Here is a 20557-nt window from a genome sequence, read left to right as displayed (position 1 = left end):
CAAAGAAATATCAGAAAGCAGCAAATACCTTTTAATGCTTCCTTAAAACCATAAAAACAAATGCTCTGGAGCCATTGATGCAGATGAATGGCAACTGCTAACCTGTCACTTAAATTCAAAACAAAGTATGTGGAAGAGTTGCACTTTCAAATAAGGATTCTTCAATTGTGATTGAAAAATTAGGATGGCTAGTTTTCGGCTCAGTCATACAATTATTTTAAATAGGCATCTATTTAATTAAAGAATTATGGTAAGAAGGCATTATAGCAAAAAAAGGTGATGGCTTCAGAAGAGAATGTGTCAGATGTGTAAAGGAAGCTTAGGAGTGCTGTTGGCACAGGGAGGGTTTGGCGTGGCTGGGAAGTGATTGGAATTGAAGTCAGTGCACAAGATGCGACAAAGATGTTTCTACACTTACTCAAGATACCATTGTATTGTGATTTCTGTTGAAGATTTGGCATTTAATGAGGAAAATTTCAGTGATCTTAATGGAAAACTGCACAGGCACTTGCACCAGGAGGGCTGTGGAGTGGCTCTGATAAGAAATTGTTTTTATGAAAGATAATTTGGGCTTACACTAGTCTCACACATTGCAGAAATATTTATATTATTTTGAAATCATAGTATTTATTATTACTGAGCTAATACTCATTCTGCTTTCCATATAAGCCTGTCACCTATTTCCTCCCATCACTGGTTTAAATTTTTTTTGCATCATTTCTTCAAGAGTTTTGTCCTCAGTGTTTCAAGGCATTTGTAAGGGTGAAACACTTTGCCTGTGCACAGCCCTCTTTTATCTCAGCTATGAACTCTTAGGTTGTGTGTCTGTTTAAGGACATGAGCCAGAGACCAGGTGAGCTTCTTGGGTAGGAACAGATCCTTATACGTGCTCCCAGTGTGCTATCCACATCTTGAATGTAGCAGTGCAGTTGGTACATTTTTGCAAAGAATAATAAAACACAGAAGAGATTTTTAACATAATATGGGATCCGATGTAAGAATTTAATGTAGGAGCTGTATTATGTTTCATAAAATGTCACTTTCTTAATTAATGTTTTCTAATAAGTTATTTCCACTACCCTTCACTGCTCCTACCAATAAAATTCTTGTAAAAGCTCAGCAAAAACACACTGAAGCTAGGCTTGCTAATATTACTGTCTCTTTTGAGAGTCTTTTTTATTATATATGAGCAAGAAAAACTAATGTCTGGAGAAAAGTGCTTCTAGCCAAAACATTAAATTTTTCCTTGCCTGTGGATATTTAAATAAAGGGGGAGGGGATAGTGATCCAATATTGAAATGCCAATGTTTGTTCTATTTTTGCATTAATAACACTTGCTGCCTTCAGGTCCTCACTTCTTTTGCTGCCGAGCTGTTGCACGGTGTTTTTTAGAACAATCTCTTTGAGAATTGTTACTTTTGTGCCAGCAGCTTTACATTTCTGGTGTTGAAAGATTACTGGAATGTGTTTCATTAGAGGTTCTCATATATTTCTTATAACCCTATATTATAAATACTTTTAGGGAAAATGCTGTCATCTCTCTATTAAGTATTAAAATAATCAAAGTTTCTCTGCTACCAGAGACTGCTGAATCTTCATGGTTGTAAAGGCACCCCTGTTTTCATACATATGTGGTAACATCAAGCTAGAAAATCAAGAAGTGAAATTTTTAATTATTTAGATTTTCCTTGTAAATACTGCACGTCTTACAGACAGACTCAATTTTTACTCTGCTTGAGTTACTCTTTTTTACTCTTTTAGTCTGTTTAATATCTGAAAATTCAATACATTTTGTTCAGTGCTTAGGTTTATCTGGATCTGCTAAGGTCATTTCCTGAGGTCTTAAATGTGGAGCCAGTGACTGCCCCTTAGGTTAAATTCTCTCATGCTCTGGCTTTCTGGCTCCTGCTTCCATTTTACTGGGAGCTGTAATCCCTTGTGATCATTTCCAATTCACTGAGGAAGTCTGATGTTTTTCTGTGTGTACCCTTTTGTTACTGTAAGAAAAATACCAGTGGTAACCCATGATCAAACAACCTTGGTGAAATCATGTACCAATTACTGGGAATCCAAGTTAGTATAACTGTATAACTGCATGATATGCTCAGCCCCTTGCCATGGCTAAAGGAGACTGCTCAGAAAGGCTAACCACAGTGCCACAGTGTAAGTGTGGTGTGGTTCTTTTTTTTTTTTTTTTTTTTCCCAGTTTGTTGGGTTTTTTGTGGATTTGGGGGGTTTTTTAACTCTTTTTCTTTTTTTGATTTTTTTTTTTTTTTTCAGGGGGGCTTTAAATTTTTACCATGAAGCATCTCTTCCTACTTTTAATAATCAGAGGTTTAGGGACTTAGTAAGTCAAAAGTTCTGTCTGGACCCTTGTGCCAAGGATACATCTCTCTAACTTTTGGTACATTTCTTAATCTTTTTAATTTTATTTTCCGAAGTATCTTCATGGCAGTGCTGAAAAACACTACTTTGTGTGTGTTGTAGTTGTGGTATTTGATAGTTCAACTGTTTGCCTTCTTGTTCTTGTGCATGAGACAATGAGAACTTCCTTTTCACCTTATGCATAGCTTCTACAATTGCATGGACTCATCTTGTATTCCCTTTTATTGCTTCTTTCTCTCAACTAAAGAATCCTAATCTGTGGTCCTTGTAGGAGTGTTTATACCTGTGTCCATCTATCCTTGCTACCTTTTCAATATGGTTCTGAATTATTTTATGTCATTTTTCAGATAGGAAGAATGAAACCTTAGATACCATTTTAAAATGACGTACATCATTACTGAATTCTAGTTGGAGTACTTGGACTTTTTTGCACTTGTCAATGACTGCCTCCTTTGAGTTCACTAAGCATATATTGAAAGAACAATCCAGTGCACATCTAGTGTGCTGTTCCAGAGCCATAAGAGTATTTGTGTAAGTCTCAGGAGTTTCCCCCTACTTCCATGTGCATCACTTTGCAGTCTCTGACAGGGAATTTCACCTGCATTTCTTACTAGTGTCCTGCAGTCTTTTTTGCAGAGCTTCATAGTCTCCTTCACTTTTGTAATTACATTTGGTATCACATTGAACAATATGAGTTTCTCTTTTGTTGTAAGTTCTTTTTCCTGTGAGAACTTGCTTATTATTTCTCATCTGTTTCTGTTTTTATATTCAAACCTGAAAGAATGGGGATCACAGTGCAAGAAACCCATATGTATATATAAGGTAGCATACCTACATTTTACATCAGACTGGCAATCATTTTTAAGGTCTCATTAAAACTTTCTTCTTCATCTGCTTATCCTCACTTTCTTTTGATGATGCTCACACTTCTCCTGAGATACAGGGTTTGAAGTATTTTTTCTTATTCTCATCTTTAGGAGGCTATCCAGCCAATAGGAATTTTATAGGATTCTTGACCTAATAGTGTGGGTTTGTGGGGGTTGTTTTTTATTGTTTTTTTTGGGGGAGATTTTGTTGGAATTTTTTCCCCCAGTAATTTTTGTTTGCTATATGAATGCTCTTATGAAATAAGTATAATCTATTGCTTTTTGCTTTGATCCCTCCTTACCAATCCTTTTTCTCTCAGGTTAGGTTAGTGCTTTCAGACAGGATTGTACAAGAACTGCCAGCATTCCATGCCACACTTTAACATGACCTGTTCTGTTGCATGTCATTGTTGTTAGATTGCTTACCTGCCATTGAAACCCAAGAAAGTGTCCATGTTTCTTATTAAGCCTGGGAGGAGTGAAGATATATTCTACATTGAAAAATGCAGGGGTTTTTTTCTAAGATGATACCTTTGAGTTGAGAAGTGAATTTATAGGACAGTAATGAACTGGCCTACAGTGAGCATAGCAGTCTTACTAAGTATTGCAGGTATTGAAGTGTTGTTGCTTAGCAAACCACTGAATGGATTGAGTAGTTCATATTTGTCTTTGTAAAAAGTAATTTTCTAGTGTTAGCTGAGTGCTGTTTGTAAAGGTAAAGAAGGAGTTACCGTAATGGTAGGAAAGTGAAGACTGTAATTAAGAAATGCCTCTTTGTTCTCTTGCTATAGGATAATAGAAATTTTTCTTTTTCTGAGCTCTTTGCTGAGAATGTGGTTCTCTTCTGTGCATGAAAGGTGATAAATGCTCCCCATCAAAAGGACTGAAATCATGAACCTACAATCAGTTTGAATGCAGCTATGGAGAAGTTAAAAATGGAGTAAAGCACTCCACTAAAACAGTGTAAAGCAATTTGTGCCTTGCACTCGATTTCACTATAAGGACAAAATTTCCCTATATTTACCTTTAATTATATATATGCAAATCTGAAAATCAACTCTTCAGGAAAATCCCAAGGGGTGTATTTTCTGCTTGGTGTGATTTTAATTCTAGTTTAGTTAGTTTAGGGATTTGAATAATTTGTGATTTGCTTCAGCATTGCTTGAGGCCTTCCAGTCATCAGTCAGTGAACTGGTGTAATGTAGTTGTTTCTGCAGGTTATTTAACCCCTTTCTAAATTTTGTTTCAGAGTTCCAAGTTTCTGATCATGGCAGTGGTGAAAATGAAACCCCTCCACCTCTCCCACCACATCCTAGTGAGGATCTTCTGAATGAGGATTATAATCACAGGTTGGACTTCAGCTCTTCTGATTAGTTACAGCACTAATTGCTCAGTAGTAGTTGTGATAATAGTTCTAATTGATTAGAGAACCACTTTTTTTTTTTAATTTGTGCCACTTTCTTTAGTCACCTGGAAGGTCTTTTAACATAAGCTGTGAATGTTATTTTAGCATTTAGTGTGTTGTTAGTTTCAGTTGTACATAAGCTGCAGTATACCTGCTATCCATGATAGATGATACTTGTCTTGTGTTTAGTGAAACAAAACAATCCCAAAGCATGATCCAAATTTTTAAAAAATGTTAATTTAAAACTGTAGGTGCAATGTGTAAATGCAGTATGAAGTCTCCTAAAGCTTTAAAAGTCCAAGCCAAACACAGTTTGTAAGAAACTTAATCTCCTTATGTCACACACAGATATTCTTGAGATTACAAAATGAATTTTCAGTAAATCTGAACATTGAAGTGTATAGGAGAAAAATTAATGAACATTTTACCAGTTGTAAAGTTATTGGGTAGATTTTTCAGATACTTCTGCAAAACCTGACGTGCTTGATAGCTCATAGTCAATACAGTAAGTATTTAGTAAATACAGAAATTTGGAGGTGTAGAAAAGAAGTGTAAATGTTGAAATTCACAATGGCTCATACTCTGTACCTCAAGTAGTGCAGGATTCAAATCAAAGCCATAATTTCAGCCTCTCCTAATGATGAGGAATGCAACCAATCCTGATGATGATATTGAAATGTACTATTGAACATTTTCCTCATTTGCTGTGGGTTCAGTTTTGATAGTCATGCATCTACTGCAGTGATATAAAGAAAGTATGCATTTCAGCTAAAAATTTAGCCATGTGTCTGCCTTGTGTGCATGGGTGTGAGTAAAAACTACCCTTAAGTGATTGGTTGCATCAAAGAGTAGATATATTTTATTATGAATACCTTGAATGCTTCATACAAGATTTTCATATCTATTTTCCTTTCACTAACACAGAGTAATTACTAAAATAATTTTGTTATTTCTGGTCTCCCTGGCAAGTATGTATGACATGATAAACAAACAAGTCTCACAGATCAATGCAATTCGGCATTACATTTCAACTGTAGTTGTTAGTTAGAATCTGTTCCTAATTTTTCCAGCAAGCTAAGAGAAAAACATTCTCTTAAATGCTAATGATGTATTAAAATTATGATGAATTTACAGACCCTTTGTCCCACCCTGACTTTTCCAGTGTTGTATTGTTTTTTCCATTTAGAACTTATGTTCTCTTGAAATTGAATTGTTATATCAAGTCACACTGATTTCACTGAAATTGCATTTTTAAAAAGTATTAAGAAACTGTTTTGACACTGTAAAACTAAACCATTTGAAGTACTTGGAAATAAATATTTTTATTTTTCTAAGTCCTTTTTTGCTTAAGACTACTTAAAAGAATAATAATTTCTGTTTCTTATCAAAAAGAGACACATAAGATTTCAGATTGCATTGAGGCGTTGCATTTTGAGCTGAAAGTTACTTGGAGTTTCAGTCAGGTGCAATTTTGAAATGTTTAGAAAGTTGCTTTAAAATAAAAAAAATGAAACAAAATACAAAATAAAAATCAAAGCACTCAAATACAATACCCTGAAATTCTTTAGTCATAGGATGCTGTATAGGACCTCCAACCTCCTGTGTAAATGGTACAAGGCTATAAAATAATTTTATATTAGCAGATGAAGTAGAATTGATCCAGGTACATTGCCAGTATTTCTCCAACATTCTGTAGCATGTTATTTGGAAATGCAGTGGTTAGACAGAACTAGCAAAATGAAAAGAAAGTTATTACTAGTAATTTACATTTACATTTCCATCTCCGATGGGGAAACCAAGTGACTGAAAGTGTTAAGTCTCAGAAAAGGAAGTTGAGGATCAATATCTGATTTTAAAAATGCATGCTGTAAGCAACTGGAGGAAAAAACACATGTATATTTGTGCATTCTTTAATTAGTTCACTTGTGGTTTGAACTGGTACCTTAATACTTTACATAAGTATTTTTTTCTCCCTACAGCCCTATCATAAATTCAGCAGTGCATTTAACAGATCAGCACATCAACTTCAGATCTTTGACACCAGCCAAGCAGTCTGAATCAATTAATCTGAAAGCCTCAAAAAGCATGGATCTGGGTAAGAAGGGCTGGGGTGACACATAGGTCAGCTTTTTAGCCTTAGCCCATCTGCGCCATCTCTGTGCTTCTTGCTTTTGTTTCTTTAACACTAACATCAGGGAGTAAGCTCTGCAGAGGAACTACAGTGATGGGGACAGTGGTCAGCCTCCTCTAGCAACTCTTTGCAAATACCTTTTTTATTGGGGCTGAAGAAAGTTTGTTGGGTTTTTGTTTGGTTTTGTCTGGTTGGAGTTTTTTTGTTTTTTTTGTTTTTTTTTTTTTTTGTAAAGGCCCGTTGTGTTGAAATCCTAGCTGAGGAAAAGGGGGAATGATGGAAAAATGAGGAGAAAGAATCGCTGTACAAGTTCTGTATCTCTAAAATACAAATCAAAACCAGCAATCACAAATGTAATTTTTCTGATAGAATGTAAATTATTGTAAAAGTACTCTGGACAAAGGGTTACATTCCTAATACAAGTTGTTTATTTCTTCATTGACAATGACAAACACAGGTAAAGTGTTGCAGTAGATCTTTATAAATGCTTGAAGAGTGTAAGGTTATGATTCTTTACCCATCAATGCTGTGCAGGAAATCTTGCAGAGAGGTGAAGTAGAAAGTAAAAGACTTTCAATACCAGGAAAGCATTTGCAGGTGGAAGATTGAAAGGTTATTGCAGCTGAAAACCAAGACATGTTTTAATGAGGGCTCAAGAAAGTTTGTTAAGTCTCAAAAAAAACCAAATAAGGTTTTCTTTTTCCTTTTTATTCTTCTTGGCCACACTCACTTTTATCTGTTGGTTGTTTTGTTTTTGTTTTTTGTTTTTTTAATTCCAGAGTTAATGGAGAAACTTTCAGGATTACCATTAGGATATCTTTAATAATGGATTTGTGTGCTTTGTTGGATCAGATTTGGTACACCATTAATAGAAAATGATTCATTTCATATATAGTTTCAAGGTAGCTTTTTGTTACTTTTCAGGTTTTTTTCTATGAAATGGTCCAGACTGGTCTTAGGCTTTGTATTGTTGATTTTTATTGTCATCTTAACAGGGTGTTTTGATGTAACATTTAATGTATATACTCCTCCAATGGCATGTAAGGAAAACCAGACAGTTACTAATCCATAAAATGCATAAGAGTGGATATGAATTAATTGAAGAAAGGTCTTAAGACAGAATTATAACGCTACTGCATGACCAGGCAAAATAAGTCATTTGCTCTTCTGTTTCACTGTTTTGATGAAAAGTAATGGATTAGATATTTTTTAAAGAATGAAAATGCTCCTCAAAGAAGGATTGAGTTTACAGACTTGAGTCAAAACGTATATTGTATGTAATCTGGTAGAAAAATGAATGTTCAACTTTACTGAGCCTTCTTTTAGGAAAGTTTGCTTCTAGCTCCCACAGAAATCCCAAGAAAGAATGCTTACAAGCACCAGTGTAAAATTAGGCAATGGAAGCATGTGTGAGAGCATATTCAGAACTGCCAGGTAACTCATGCTTCAAATTCTATACACAATCTGCTCCTGACACCCAGAAGCAATCCTTTGAGGATATATATGAGTCACTAAATCATGGTGACTAAAGACTAAAATAAAATTGATGCAAAAATATTAAAAAAAATTGGATACAAATGTTATCTTTTAAAGTGTTCCAAAATTGTTGCCTGTAGAAGGTAGCTGTTGACATGTCCCCTTGTGTTAGAAAAATAAAAAATAAAGAGGGTAATAACCAGTCTGATTGGATATGTGAAGGTAAATCTACATGAGACACTCATGTAAGGAACTGGAGAGATGATGAAAGATCTGCACCGTATTGTTTTATAAATAACAATAGATCAAGTAAAATTCCTTGCACATAGCTTGGCAAATAATGAAACGAAGGAAGATGAAAACTACCTTTTACAGTGATGAAAGGGTCCTTTCACAGTCATTCTCTAGCAAGCAGTGAAGTCCATGTTTGTCTTTCCACCTTTTGAAAGACTTTAGGTAGAAGCTACTCTCTGAAAGAGGAAACGGAACAGAAACATGAAAATCTGAAGTGGAGTAGCTGCAATATAAAGTGCTTCAAATGCAAATAAAATCCCAATAGTTTGGTATATAAAAATGTGCTTCCAAATAGAGCATTCATACAATACACATTCCAGGATGGATTTTTGGAAAAGCAAAGTTATTTCTTAGGGGGTTTTTACTTAACTGCAGTCCTGACCATTAGTAACTTCTCACCCCAACATGTAGCTGTGTACCAATTACTGATTTCAATGCACTGCTGAAAAAAAAGGAAAATGGAAGTCATCCTCCAGCAAATTTGGTAACAAAGGGGAGATGTCCTTTCTCTGAAAATTTCTAGGCCCTGTTTTTCCAGTAGTCATGGGATGCTGTCCACTTACTACTTTTCTTTTGTTCTCAAGTTCTGCCATTCCCCTCCAAAATAAATACAGGATGAACAGAAAAAAACACAGAACTGGAGTCCAGGAGGAGAGCTCTGAAACCTTAGAACATGTGATTTAGATGCAGTTTCTTTCTTTTTAAACCAAGTTGTCTCTGAATCACGTGTCTCCACAGATCTATTAAATCACCCAGAGATTGGGTCTAGAGACCCAGAATGACAATCACAAATTCAGCAGACAACAGAATTGATCTAATGCAGGGCATAAATGTGAAATCTGTACTGCTACTCACTTAGGAAACATTTTACTTCACCTTGAAATGTGTATAATGCCCCCATTGCCTAATTACAAGGTTACAAAGGCTGGGATCTGAAGGATTATCAAAGGTGGGTAATATTTTAAACAGAAGAAAATCCAGATATTATTATGGATTGTGAACCTTACATGAAAATAATAAATTCATTAAATTAGGGAGCTAGTGAAATTGTATAGTAAGGGTCTTCCTGGCTTTGCTGAGGGCTGATGTATGTACAAGAGGAAAATCTATGGTCTATAATTACACAGGTTCACAATGGAAACTCATTTAGCATTGATGTTTATCTTTTCAGTTTCATATATATATTTAGACCCAGAAACCTTTGAGTGCTTAATCTGCTCTCCAGTCATAGCTATTTACAAAATAGTAATTGCTATAAATTAATATCCTCAGTGAATAATATGAGGTAATAAGGATGGGTGATGAAAAAGTGTTCAGCACTGCTAACATTGTGCATCAATTTGTTGTTGTCACTCTCCAGAGCAAACCCTGCAGTGAAAGGAACTTGGCACATCCAGCTGTAGGTTGCTTGCCAGTGGGGCAGCTGCAGGTTCAGTTTATTGGTACTTGGTGCATGTCAGGGCTGTTGGCTGGGCAGCTGGACAGGAACAGAGGGTATGAACCATTGCCACCTGCTTGTTTGGGACTCATGCCCTGTGTCCTATGGACTGACACAAGTCTTAACTGCCAAATTCACAGACAGCATGAATCCAAAGGTAGCATTGCCTGAAGCTGGTGTATTTCAAAAACTCAGTTTCTTTCCAGATTAATTAGTTTTTGCTTGAACCTACTTTAAAAAATAAAATAAAAATTGGTGGCATATATTATTGAGTTAGTGTTGTAGAAATTTTAACAAAAATAGAAAAAAGCACATATAGTTGTAATGATAATTTTTTTGGCTTTGCAGATTGAGCAGAACTTGCCTCATCTGTACAGATGTCCTTGTGCAGAGTGTATGGGGGTAGGGTGACAGTTCCCTGTTTTAGCATCCATCATTTCCACAATGATCAAATGCTTCTCAAAATTTACAACTTCATTCAGAGTAATAGGCTACAGATTAGTTCCATGTCAGCTATAAGTCTTAATGTTCTTCCCTGCTGCTATGTTGAGATAATGACAGCACTTTCTGGATCACTGGCGGAGCTCATATCCTGTGTCTTATGGTAGATATTTCCTTGCCTTACCTACTCGTATTTTGAACTGCTGGTGATAAAAAGAGCACAGCCTCCTGTTTTCTTCTGCTGATCCTGGTAGTTGACACATCCTCTCAATTGTTGTGGGGTTTTTTTTGTTGTCCTTCAGCCATGGTCATCCATATGTTAGCAAAGCGAAGATCCCCTTGTGACTGTGACTTCAAGAATTTGTGCAGAACCAAACAAAGTCTGACTTTATAATGACCAGAGTTGCACTGCATGCAAAGCTTGGACTTGTGCTTAGAGCATAGTATTAAAAATAAGCAAAACAAAATGCTTTAAAAATTGTGAAAATAAATGTGTTTTCCTTTCACTCTGAACTGGAACACTTCTTTTGGAACTTAATAGCAGATTGAAAATTAAGAAATCAATGGCTTCTAAATAAGACATTGGAAGGATGATTTTCCCTTTCTTTTAACAACCTTCTATACACACATATATTCCCTTACATTACCACAGTTCTCTAGAGAAGAATTTCTATATAATATTTTGTCAGAATCCATTTTCAGTAGTGTTTATTCTTTTAACTATCATAAAAAGGTAATTTTTGTAATGTTAATGTGAAATTATTTTTAATGTTTCATTAGAAAGTGTAAATCAGTGTGCTCTATGGAAACAAAAAGAAAGAAAGTGTCTTATTATCTATCTCCAGCACCCTTACTTTACATAAATCTTTATGCACGGGAATGATTTAGACTGTGCATAAATGTACTGTAAAAACTACAGCCATGGGAATTGTATGCAAACACATGAAAGTGTGGCTTGTTTTAACCTGAAGCAATTCAATGAAATTGAATCATATGAATATATAGCAATTTTGTTGTGTATCAATTCAGACGAAGTACCGTGTAGATTTATATTTGAGGATGTTGGTATAATAACCCATGACCACTATCCCAAGGTGCTGCTTAATTCCCTCTTCTTTTCCCCATCAAAGGCAAAACCCCATAAATTTTAACTGATTAAGCTCTATAGCCTGAAGAAATGGATATGTCCTTTACTTGATTTTAAATGTGAATGAAATATTGTTTGCTGAAATATCATTAGACATACTTGGAGTCCTTTAACCTTGGGGCATATTTATTAAAATACCGACCAACTTACTTACTTGGGCATAATTAGCAAGTAAATGTGCAAGGTATAAGGTATGGAGTATTCTGCAAGGAAGCCAGTATTTAACTAAATGCTAATTTCTTTCTTGGTGAAGGGATGCATTCAATTACAGTTCATGCTTTTAAAATGCCTCAAAACAAAGGGAAATCCATGTCCCATATCCAGAAGGATGTGGAAAATGCAATCAAGATGCTATTAGCTGCTTCATGGTTTGCTCTGAAGCAGATTATTGTAACTCTGAGTGTAATTTCTGTAAACTGAAATAAATATCTCAAAACATAGGCAAATGAGGACCAGACAGAGCTAATGAAGATTGGTCTTTAAACAATGTTTGGATTCAGATACAATTAAAAGAATACATTTGGGAGGTCCCTAGTGAGAGTTATGGTATTAGTGGGACAAAAAGTAGTTTGGTATTTTAAAGTCATTGTTTTGGTAACCATGTTGTATGTATGGAATATATTTATTTGTTTGCTTTGACTTGAAACCAATTTCAGAACTGCATTTAGGAGCTAGTTAGGTTTGTTAGACCACTAATGAGGAACTGGAGAAGACGGATCAGAATTCTAAGAGTCTTTTCAATGTTACTGGCTTATAACAGTAATTTAAAAATCATTTTTGGAAGAGAAAGACTTTTCAAAAACAAGAATGTTATGGTTTAAGGAGAAACTATATCGCTTATGGCTGTGATTATCTTTGGTATCAAGGGCCAAAAGAGATTTTAACATTATTCTAATTTATGTCATGAGTAGCTTTCTAGTACTGTCAGATTAGATGTATATTTTCTGAGGCTCTCTGCAGAATCAGTTTTTAGAAATGAACACAATGCTGTTTTCATAATTTAAACGACTTTTAAATTTCTGTTTGTACGATCTGTAAGTTAGGAATGAAACAAAATCATTTCTTAAGTGGTAGGAACACCATTAATTGAAATTAATCTGAAATTAGGTTTTTTCTGTATGAAAAGAGAGGCTTTTAACAAGGCTAATTTTGTTACTCAGTTTTACACCAAATCAGTGCAGTTGAGGGGACAGTGAGTTGTGACATAAAGGCAGAAGTGGGCACAGAGGTTTGCACTGTATTTTGTAGAAATTGTCTAGGACTCAAGGAAGTTTGTTGTGGAGCAGACTGAGAGCGCTGTACAAGTTGTGATAGTGACACAACTGAGCATGTGGTAACACGTGCTTGGGGTGGTGTTTTTTTAGGCTGCTTTAGTGTAAGTTTAAGTGGATCTGTTAATGCAGTTAGATTATTGAAGTGTTAGGGGGAGAAAATAGTAATTAAGTTAATATATAGCTACTACAAGAAAGGAAGTAAAGATAACAATGAAGTAACTTTTAAGAATACTGATATAAACATGCCTAAACTTTGTCTTAAATCTGTTCCCTATCAATGTTTTCAATCAGTGAATGACAGATTACATTAGGAACTTGTAGTTAACCCTAGGAATTTGGAAGAAGTGTTAATGACATGTGGAAGACGTGCAGCGGGGGAGTTTTAGCCTAGTATGGTTTCTCTGGAACAGAGGTGAGAGAGGATTAGAAAAGACAACAAAAGTGTAAAAGAAACCGTGATGGCCTCAATTAACAGTGTAACCTTCAAGAAGGAGTAGTTATGGCACTACAAGAAAGTGAAGAAATTTGTATCATGCTGGCTGGGAAATTGTAAAACAGTGGTTTTTTTCTTCCAGGAGAAAAACTTCCATTTAAAGCTAAATGTGCCCAGTGGACAGCCTCAACTGTACTGCAACAAGTAGTAGTAATAGCAGATGCAAACTTAAGCACTTTCATTCTCGTGTGCTGACACACAAGATGTATCCCTTGGGGATCTTCTCTGAATACAATTGAACCGAAGTATTAAATCAGTTCTAACAGAATTGTTCTGGAAAATCTAATTAGAGAAAACCTTGTACAGGAGAGAAAAAGAATCCAGAATCATGGTTTGGATGTGATTTATTCCTGGTTTTGAATATGCTGAACAGGGGATCCCAAAAGTTGTGTGGATCCCATTTTGTAAAAGGCTTACCTTTCTTTTTTATTTCCTACTTCATGTGAGTATAATTTTTCCTTGACCCTCGTGCAAGCTGTGTGGTAGTCTCTGTGCTGTTCAGCACTGAAGTGAGCAGAAATTTATCCAGGACTTCTAAACCTTCAAGAGTGAGTAGCTGGTGGATATCTAGGTCACCCCAGAAAAAATGCCCTTATGTGGAAGAAAGGAGAAGAGAGGGAATTACTGAAAGAAGATAGTTCAAGACAATGCAAGTTTACCCTTCCTGATACACACGTTTTGTTGCTACTCTAGATTTTAGCCTGTTGTCTTTGTATGTAGCAAAGGGCAAACCTAGAACAGGAAGTGGTTGTGAGACAACAATTGACACCATTTCTCCAAGTGATTTATGCCACTCCTAGATGGGGAAATGCTTCACCCAGAGTCAGGAGTATTATGTCCTTTACACTATCACTGACTGAAGCTAATTGATGATGCACTGTCTTCATTATGATGGAAGGGCTGAGTAAGGATACAGTTCATCAGGAAAAAACAGTGACTCATTTGAGGCTTTGCTTTCTTATCATATGTTTATACCATAGAAACTGATGGATTCTGAGAAGTGTGGAAGCATCATTTATATGTGCAGTTTGGGAGTACACCCCTTGTGAATTGATTCATGTACAATACGAAATTTATATTTGGCTCCCTATTAACTAACAAAGATATTTGTTAGGAAATTTGTTTTCTAGGAAATTCTTTTGTGTTTCAGTGTCTTATTATTATTCCTCATTAATTGTAATTTTATTCCTTGTTTGCTTCTTTTCTGAGCACAGAACTGCAGCTGGTCTTCAAAGGTATGTGTCAGTTTGTCCAGCAGAAACACACGTGACTTTCAGATGTTTAGATGATTTTTTTTTTAGTAGCTCTTAGTCAATGTGCAAAACTGATCCTTCACAAAAGAATCACTTAAGTTGAATAGCAGCACCCTGTATGTTGTGAATGGTACTAACTCTTTGGTTTGGGGAAAAATAATGCAATGGTTCAGCAATTGAGCTGGGTAGAAGGAGAGTAATTGGTTATGACAGTTGGTAGCAGCATAAATTTGTGCTTCTCTAAACCACAGTTTATAACTAGATTGTTGGTCTGTGTGTAAGCCTGGACTGGATTTGACAAAAACTTTGAGAAGTACAGAAGGTTGTTGTGTTTTAAACTATTGGAAGTCATGCAATTCAAATGAAATGGCTACCTTGGCTACCTTGAGCAGGGCACAGAAGTGGCAGTCAAAATATGTATGTGGAAGGACACAAAGGCGTGTTGGGTTGTTGTTAAATAGTAATATTTATTTTCTTGAAGCACAACATCACTCCAGGGTATTACCATAGGAAATACTAAAAAACTCTGATCACTCATTGTGTAACAAGATGGGGTTTCGTACCCTCTGTAGAGGTTTTTGGCGTAATTTTAAAGAAAAAAAGTATTAGTTGTTTGCTATCAACTGGGCGGATTTGTTTGGTTTAGTAATATTGCATCTTTCATAATCTGTGGTCTTGCTAGTCCCCCAAATGCTCATGTTTTTGCTAAGTAGCTAGAAGTTTCTTCCATCTTTTATTTCAGCAATTATACTTTGAGTATTGACAGTGAATGCATAACCGGTTTGTGTGGTGAAAATGTGGTTCCTAAATAATAGATTTTACTTTAAAAGAGCTGGCATGATCTCTACAGACAAACATTAAGAACTTCATGAACTAATAAATCCCTGGGTTTCCAGGGACATTTCAAAATGTAAAGTATTTGATTCACAAGTTAAAGAGAAGTATCTTCTTGTTTGTGAATCTGCTTATTTTCTTGTATGAATCCTTCCCCGATTTTTGTTTGACTTCTTTCTTTGCAGTCCCCAAATTAGGTGGTTTCAATTTTTTTGAGGTATTATACATTGAATAGTTCTAGCTCAAGAATATACAGTAATTCTACTGTCTTCATAAAAATAGTTACTTGTGCATTCTCAAGTGTGATCTTCTTGAGCTGAAATATTTCAGTTATTTGCAAAGTAATTCCTTTTTGATGCTGTGATATAAAAATAATAAGATTTCATTTTACTTGAGTTTTAAGAGTAGATGGTATTTTTCCTTGTTTAAAATCTTTCAGGTGATTTTCTACAAAGACAGGCCGAAACTAGTAGAGTCCTAGGGAAAAAATTTCCTCTTAGTTCTTGCCTTTTTTTTCAAAGGCCAAGAACTAGAGAAAGGCTATTTTTGTCATAACTGAATGTTTGTATCAATTTTGAACAACCTGCCAAGAAGTGTTTTCAAATGGTATTTTGTGGAACAGGATGTCCAATGTACTTCCAAAATGAAATCTTAAGTTACACAGTTTTCAACCTTGGCATATAAAGTATTTATCTTCAATAAGCCTTTTTCTAGTTTGGGATTTTGATTTTTTTTTTCGGTTTCTTCTCCTTGTTTCCAGGGGAAACAAGGTAAGGAATGGGATTCTTAACCAATGGGCTTTTCTGGGCTACTTCTGTTCAGTCTAATGAAAGATGGCCAGCCTAGAAGGCCCTGCCTAAGCTTAATAACCCAAGAAATGAAAACTACCCTGTGGAGGTGCACACATATTTTGCTCAAACTTTGATATAGAACTTTAATATTTGCATTTCCCAGGTTTTGTGCATGTGTGTGCTTAAACTCATAATGCTAACCTTGTATTTTGGTAAGATTATTTTTCATTTTTTAATCATTTTATTCTTCCTTTTTCCCTCCAGTATTAAAATCTAATTTTTGTGTGTGAAGCTGGTGTGTAAAGTATGATTAAGTTAAATGGATTTATCCCTTTTAATAATGTAAAACTTAGTTTCAGGCAAACCAAGTCATCAGCATAACTTTAAAAAAATACTGTGAACCTTGGGTTTTATCTTTTTTTTTTTAAAGTTCCTATGTACTGTAACATTATCGGCTTTAAGTAATTATCATACATTATACTGGTTGCCACTAGTGACTGCTATAATTAAGGCTGTGAATCAGTTTCCATTATAATCCCTTGTTTTCACACAATCATAACTTGTCAAAACACTAACCTTTAGGAAGAAAGTTTTCCACAGTTGTTTTGCTTAGAGAGAAATTTGGGGGCAGAGAACAGGAAAAGGAGTTTGAACTATCCTTATGGTAAATCCTTGTCCAGTCATTTTACATTATAGGATCAAGCTGCGTAGCAAGGAGTGTGATAGTTACCATTTCCAGAAACTAAAAAAATGTTAAAAGATTTAGGAGTGCAGAACTTCCTTAAGTTTTGGTTGCACTTCTAGTTTTGAGTAGTCTCATTGCCATTTTGTTTAGCAGAATCTCTACATAATGCTGCAAACAGAATTAGTCTTCCCTTGTTAGCACCTACATCCCATTAAAACCCTACACTATGCCAATTTGCTGATAATCAGGTGACAATTGGATCACAGAAGTAGAGAACAGATACAGTGGTCATTTGTGGATCCATTACTCCAGTTGTGAATCCCAGTCCTGAATTTGATATTGATTTTTGAGGATAAAAGCTTCCCTAAATGTGAAGTGGGGAGGCAATATATGAAAGTATTTACTGTGATTATTTTCCCAGTTGTAACTCCTAAATGTCAGTAACTACTGTACTACTCTCTCCTAGCTAGGAAATAGCAGGTTCTGGTATCATGGCAAATAACCCTCTTATGTGAACTTTCTATAGTGACCACTATACAGAGATAGTTTAGTTTGCATTTATGGAATTTTTGGTATGACTTGACAATTTATTTTATCATATAAAGAGATTATGTTCTAAGGCAAGTTATAAGCGAGTGCTTGGGCCGGCAGAGTTGAAGGATAAGCTTTCAACCCTAACATTCATTTCCTGTTCTTGTTTTATCATCCCTAACATTACATTTACTACTGTTTCTTTGCATAGAATTCATTTTAAGAAACAGTGATTGGTTCTTCCCCTCAGCCCTCCAGGAGAGTATTTTAATTAGTTTCTTGAGATATATGACGATAAACTGAAGTTCCTGAACAGAACTTCCAATTACTGTTAGATTCAGAACTTGCTCCTCCACTACTATCTGCAAACTGTTGCTACTGCAAACATCTTTCTTTATAAGATGTTTTGAAATACTACAAAGTTAAAATTTATAGACAAAATAAAATATAACATACAAAAAATGCATAAGCCTTTAAAAAGATCAGGGTTTGGGAGACCTTATTATCTGCAGAGGTCCCATGAGTCAGTGAGATGTCTTGCAGATGGGAAAGTTTCCACATCTGGATTCTTTTTACAATTAAGGTCTTTGATCTCAAAATGTTACAACTCTCTTATGCCCTGTGATTTGTCTGGCAAGATGAGTTATTTACAAGTGCAATTGCTCTTCTGACAACTCAGTTTTGAGTGTGTAAATTCTGAGATCCTGATCTGTAACCCACAAGGACTGCTGGTAGACCTTTTATTGGTTTCAGAGGGCTTTGATTCAGATATTTGGACTTTGAAGCACCCCATGTGGATTAGGTAAAGAAAGGGCTTTTTTTAGATTATTATAATTTAAAGATTCAGGATGCTGTGTCTGAAATAATTTGACAGTATTTCAAAGGCTTGTGAATTTAAATAAGTTTCTGATCTTTGTGTCTTTTCTTTTATTTTCCAGTGGCAGATGAAAGCAAAGTTGGTTTGTTGGCCGGACACAAATCGGGTAAGCTGTCCTCCCATTTTGGAGAAAAAGTGAGCAACTTGAAAGTAGTATGGGCAGTAAATGAAATCAGCTTCCAGAAACTGTGGTGATAAAGACACTTGCAAATTGAGGCATTACGTTGTAAGCACTGACTCCAAGTTGAACGATGATGAATTAGGGATTGCTCTTAGCCAGGCAGTGTATGTAGCCGAGTCATTCTCAGGAAGAGCTGTAACTTTATTTTTCAGTACAGATGTTGTAAATTGAAGAAAATGCACTTTCAGATAAGTGGAAGTGCACTCTTACGGAGTGTAGAGACTTAAACAATGTACACTTTGAGAAATACAAGTATTTCTTTGCTTTTTCTTCTTGCTCTGAGTTACACTTCCATTACCAGGAATACTGAAGACAGCGCTAAAAAATTTTACCGAGTAAAAAAAAAGTGTTACAGTTTTTCCTTTTGTTGTGCTTGTGTAGGAGAAATATTTTGGTTTCTCTTAAACTTTTCAGGTAATAATAATTAAAAAAACATTAATCTATAGTCCTGCAATTACTGTACCTGCTTACTAAATAAGTTCTGCCAACCATGCCATGGCATTATACAACTTGCAGCTGTTGAATTAAAAAAGACTTCCAAGGCAGTGTCACGTAGGATTGTAATTTTTCATGAGCTGTGGGTAAGCTGACATGAGAAACCTTAAGCTTCCTAGAAAACCTTAGTTATTCAGCAGTGCCTTCTGATGTTAGAAAATCCTGAAGTTTCAGACTGCCTCTTTGTAGCACATTGTACATTGTCCTTTCCAACTCCATTGATAGGTCTAAAAAGCTAAATTCAAGTAAAAGAAGGTCAGCTATGAGATTCCTGATTGTTTATGGTATTCCTTCTCTGTACAACTGGGTGTCCTCCTTTAGTTCTCTGGTGTGGATTTTTCTTATCTGAAGACCTTTTCCTGAACTTAGTAGACAAATTCTTTTAAAATTTTTTTGGCATGTTTCCTAAGCCTGTGAAGTTCTTGGATTCTCTTTCTGAATCAGGGAATAGTTCATATGTCTTGTAATATTATCACTCCTGGGAAGAAAAAAATTCTTTCAACTTTCTCTTTTGGGAATGTGAAAGCTTCAAAGAAATGATCTTGTCAACTTGAAGAAGCTGAGGGTGTTGCCCTTGGGCTTTTCCCTGTTCAGAAAAATTACTACAAGCGTGGCAACATCATGCAGTTTACCAAAGATCAATGGAATTCACTACTATCAAAGAATATTGGAGGGTTAAGATTATAACTCTTTGGCAGTCAATTGTTTTAGGTACATTAAGCTTTATAATATAATTTTTGGTAACATTTGATCTTTCTTCTGCACACTTCTGCAGATTCTTGAAAACTGACTTTGAAAAGTTTTTTGTTTGAAGACACTTACAAATTTTATATGAACATGTGGACCTGTGTTTATTGAACTTTGACTTGTTTGCTTTACTTATTCCTGACAGATCTCTTACATATACCTAAGATCTGTTTTTCATAAACTAAAATCAGTGCCCAACAGATCACCCAAGGAATAGATACAAAGATTCCTCAAGTTGTTTCTTTTTTTTCCATTTTAAGAATAAAAGAATTTAGTTAACTTCTGAGACAGTTGGTGTGTAAATTATTTTTATTGGTCCTATCCACTTTAAATATTGCTCAAATACCATTGAAAAACATTTCTCATGCTCTCATGTTTCATTTCCTAATGCTTCATGAAGAGAAATCAAGCTGCAATTTTGGTTTCCACATTTTTCCATTCAAATATTTAATTTAAAGGTCTGTTCAAGAACATGGTGTTCTTTTTCCCTATGCTTTCTGGAATTATGTCATATGTGCAATTGCCTGGCATTCAGTTCCACCACAGAACTTCTGTTTTAACTTCATTCATTGTACTGCCTTCCTGTAGGTACCTTAAGAATGTTAAAAGGGAGACATTGCAGCTTCTTGTGCTGTGAGCAAAGCACAGTTATTTTCTCATTACAAAGTGAAGAGTTTCCATCCTATTCTAAACCTATTTTTCTACAGAATTAATTATCACCTACTAACAATCAATGCAATTATCCTATCTCTCCTTCAACATGACTTGTTCTATAAAATACGCAGCTGAGTAATTCTCTCTAGGGAAATATCC

At 35.3% G+C, this 20557-nt stretch overlaps 1 protein-coding gene across 1 annotated transcript in view; it reads left to right on the top strand.

Annotated features, from left to right (window-relative positions):
• Positions 1 to 20557, top strand: part of PARD3B (par-3 family cell polarity regulator beta) — a 394443-nt gene that overhangs the window by 212277 nt on the left and 161609 nt on the right. Inside the window, exons 14-16 of the mRNA XM_033064800.2 lie at positions 4501 to 4600; positions 6636 to 6751; positions 18383 to 18427. Of these exons, the coding sequence (XP_032920691.1) occupies positions 4501 to 4600; positions 6636 to 6751; positions 18383 to 18427 (261 nt within the window). The remainder of the gene's footprint in view (positions 1 to 4500; positions 4601 to 6635; positions 6752 to 18382; positions 18428 to 20557) is intronic.

This window comes from Catharus ustulatus, chromosome 7, assembly GCF_009819885.2.
Source record: "Catharus ustulatus isolate bCatUst1 chromosome 7, bCatUst1.pri.v2, whole genome shotgun sequence".
NCBI classification, from domain to species: domain Eukaryota; kingdom Metazoa; phylum Chordata; class Aves; order Passeriformes; family Turdidae; genus Catharus; species Catharus ustulatus.
Note: the sequence above shows the minus strand (reverse complement) of the source record. Positions and strands in the feature narration are given on the sequence as shown.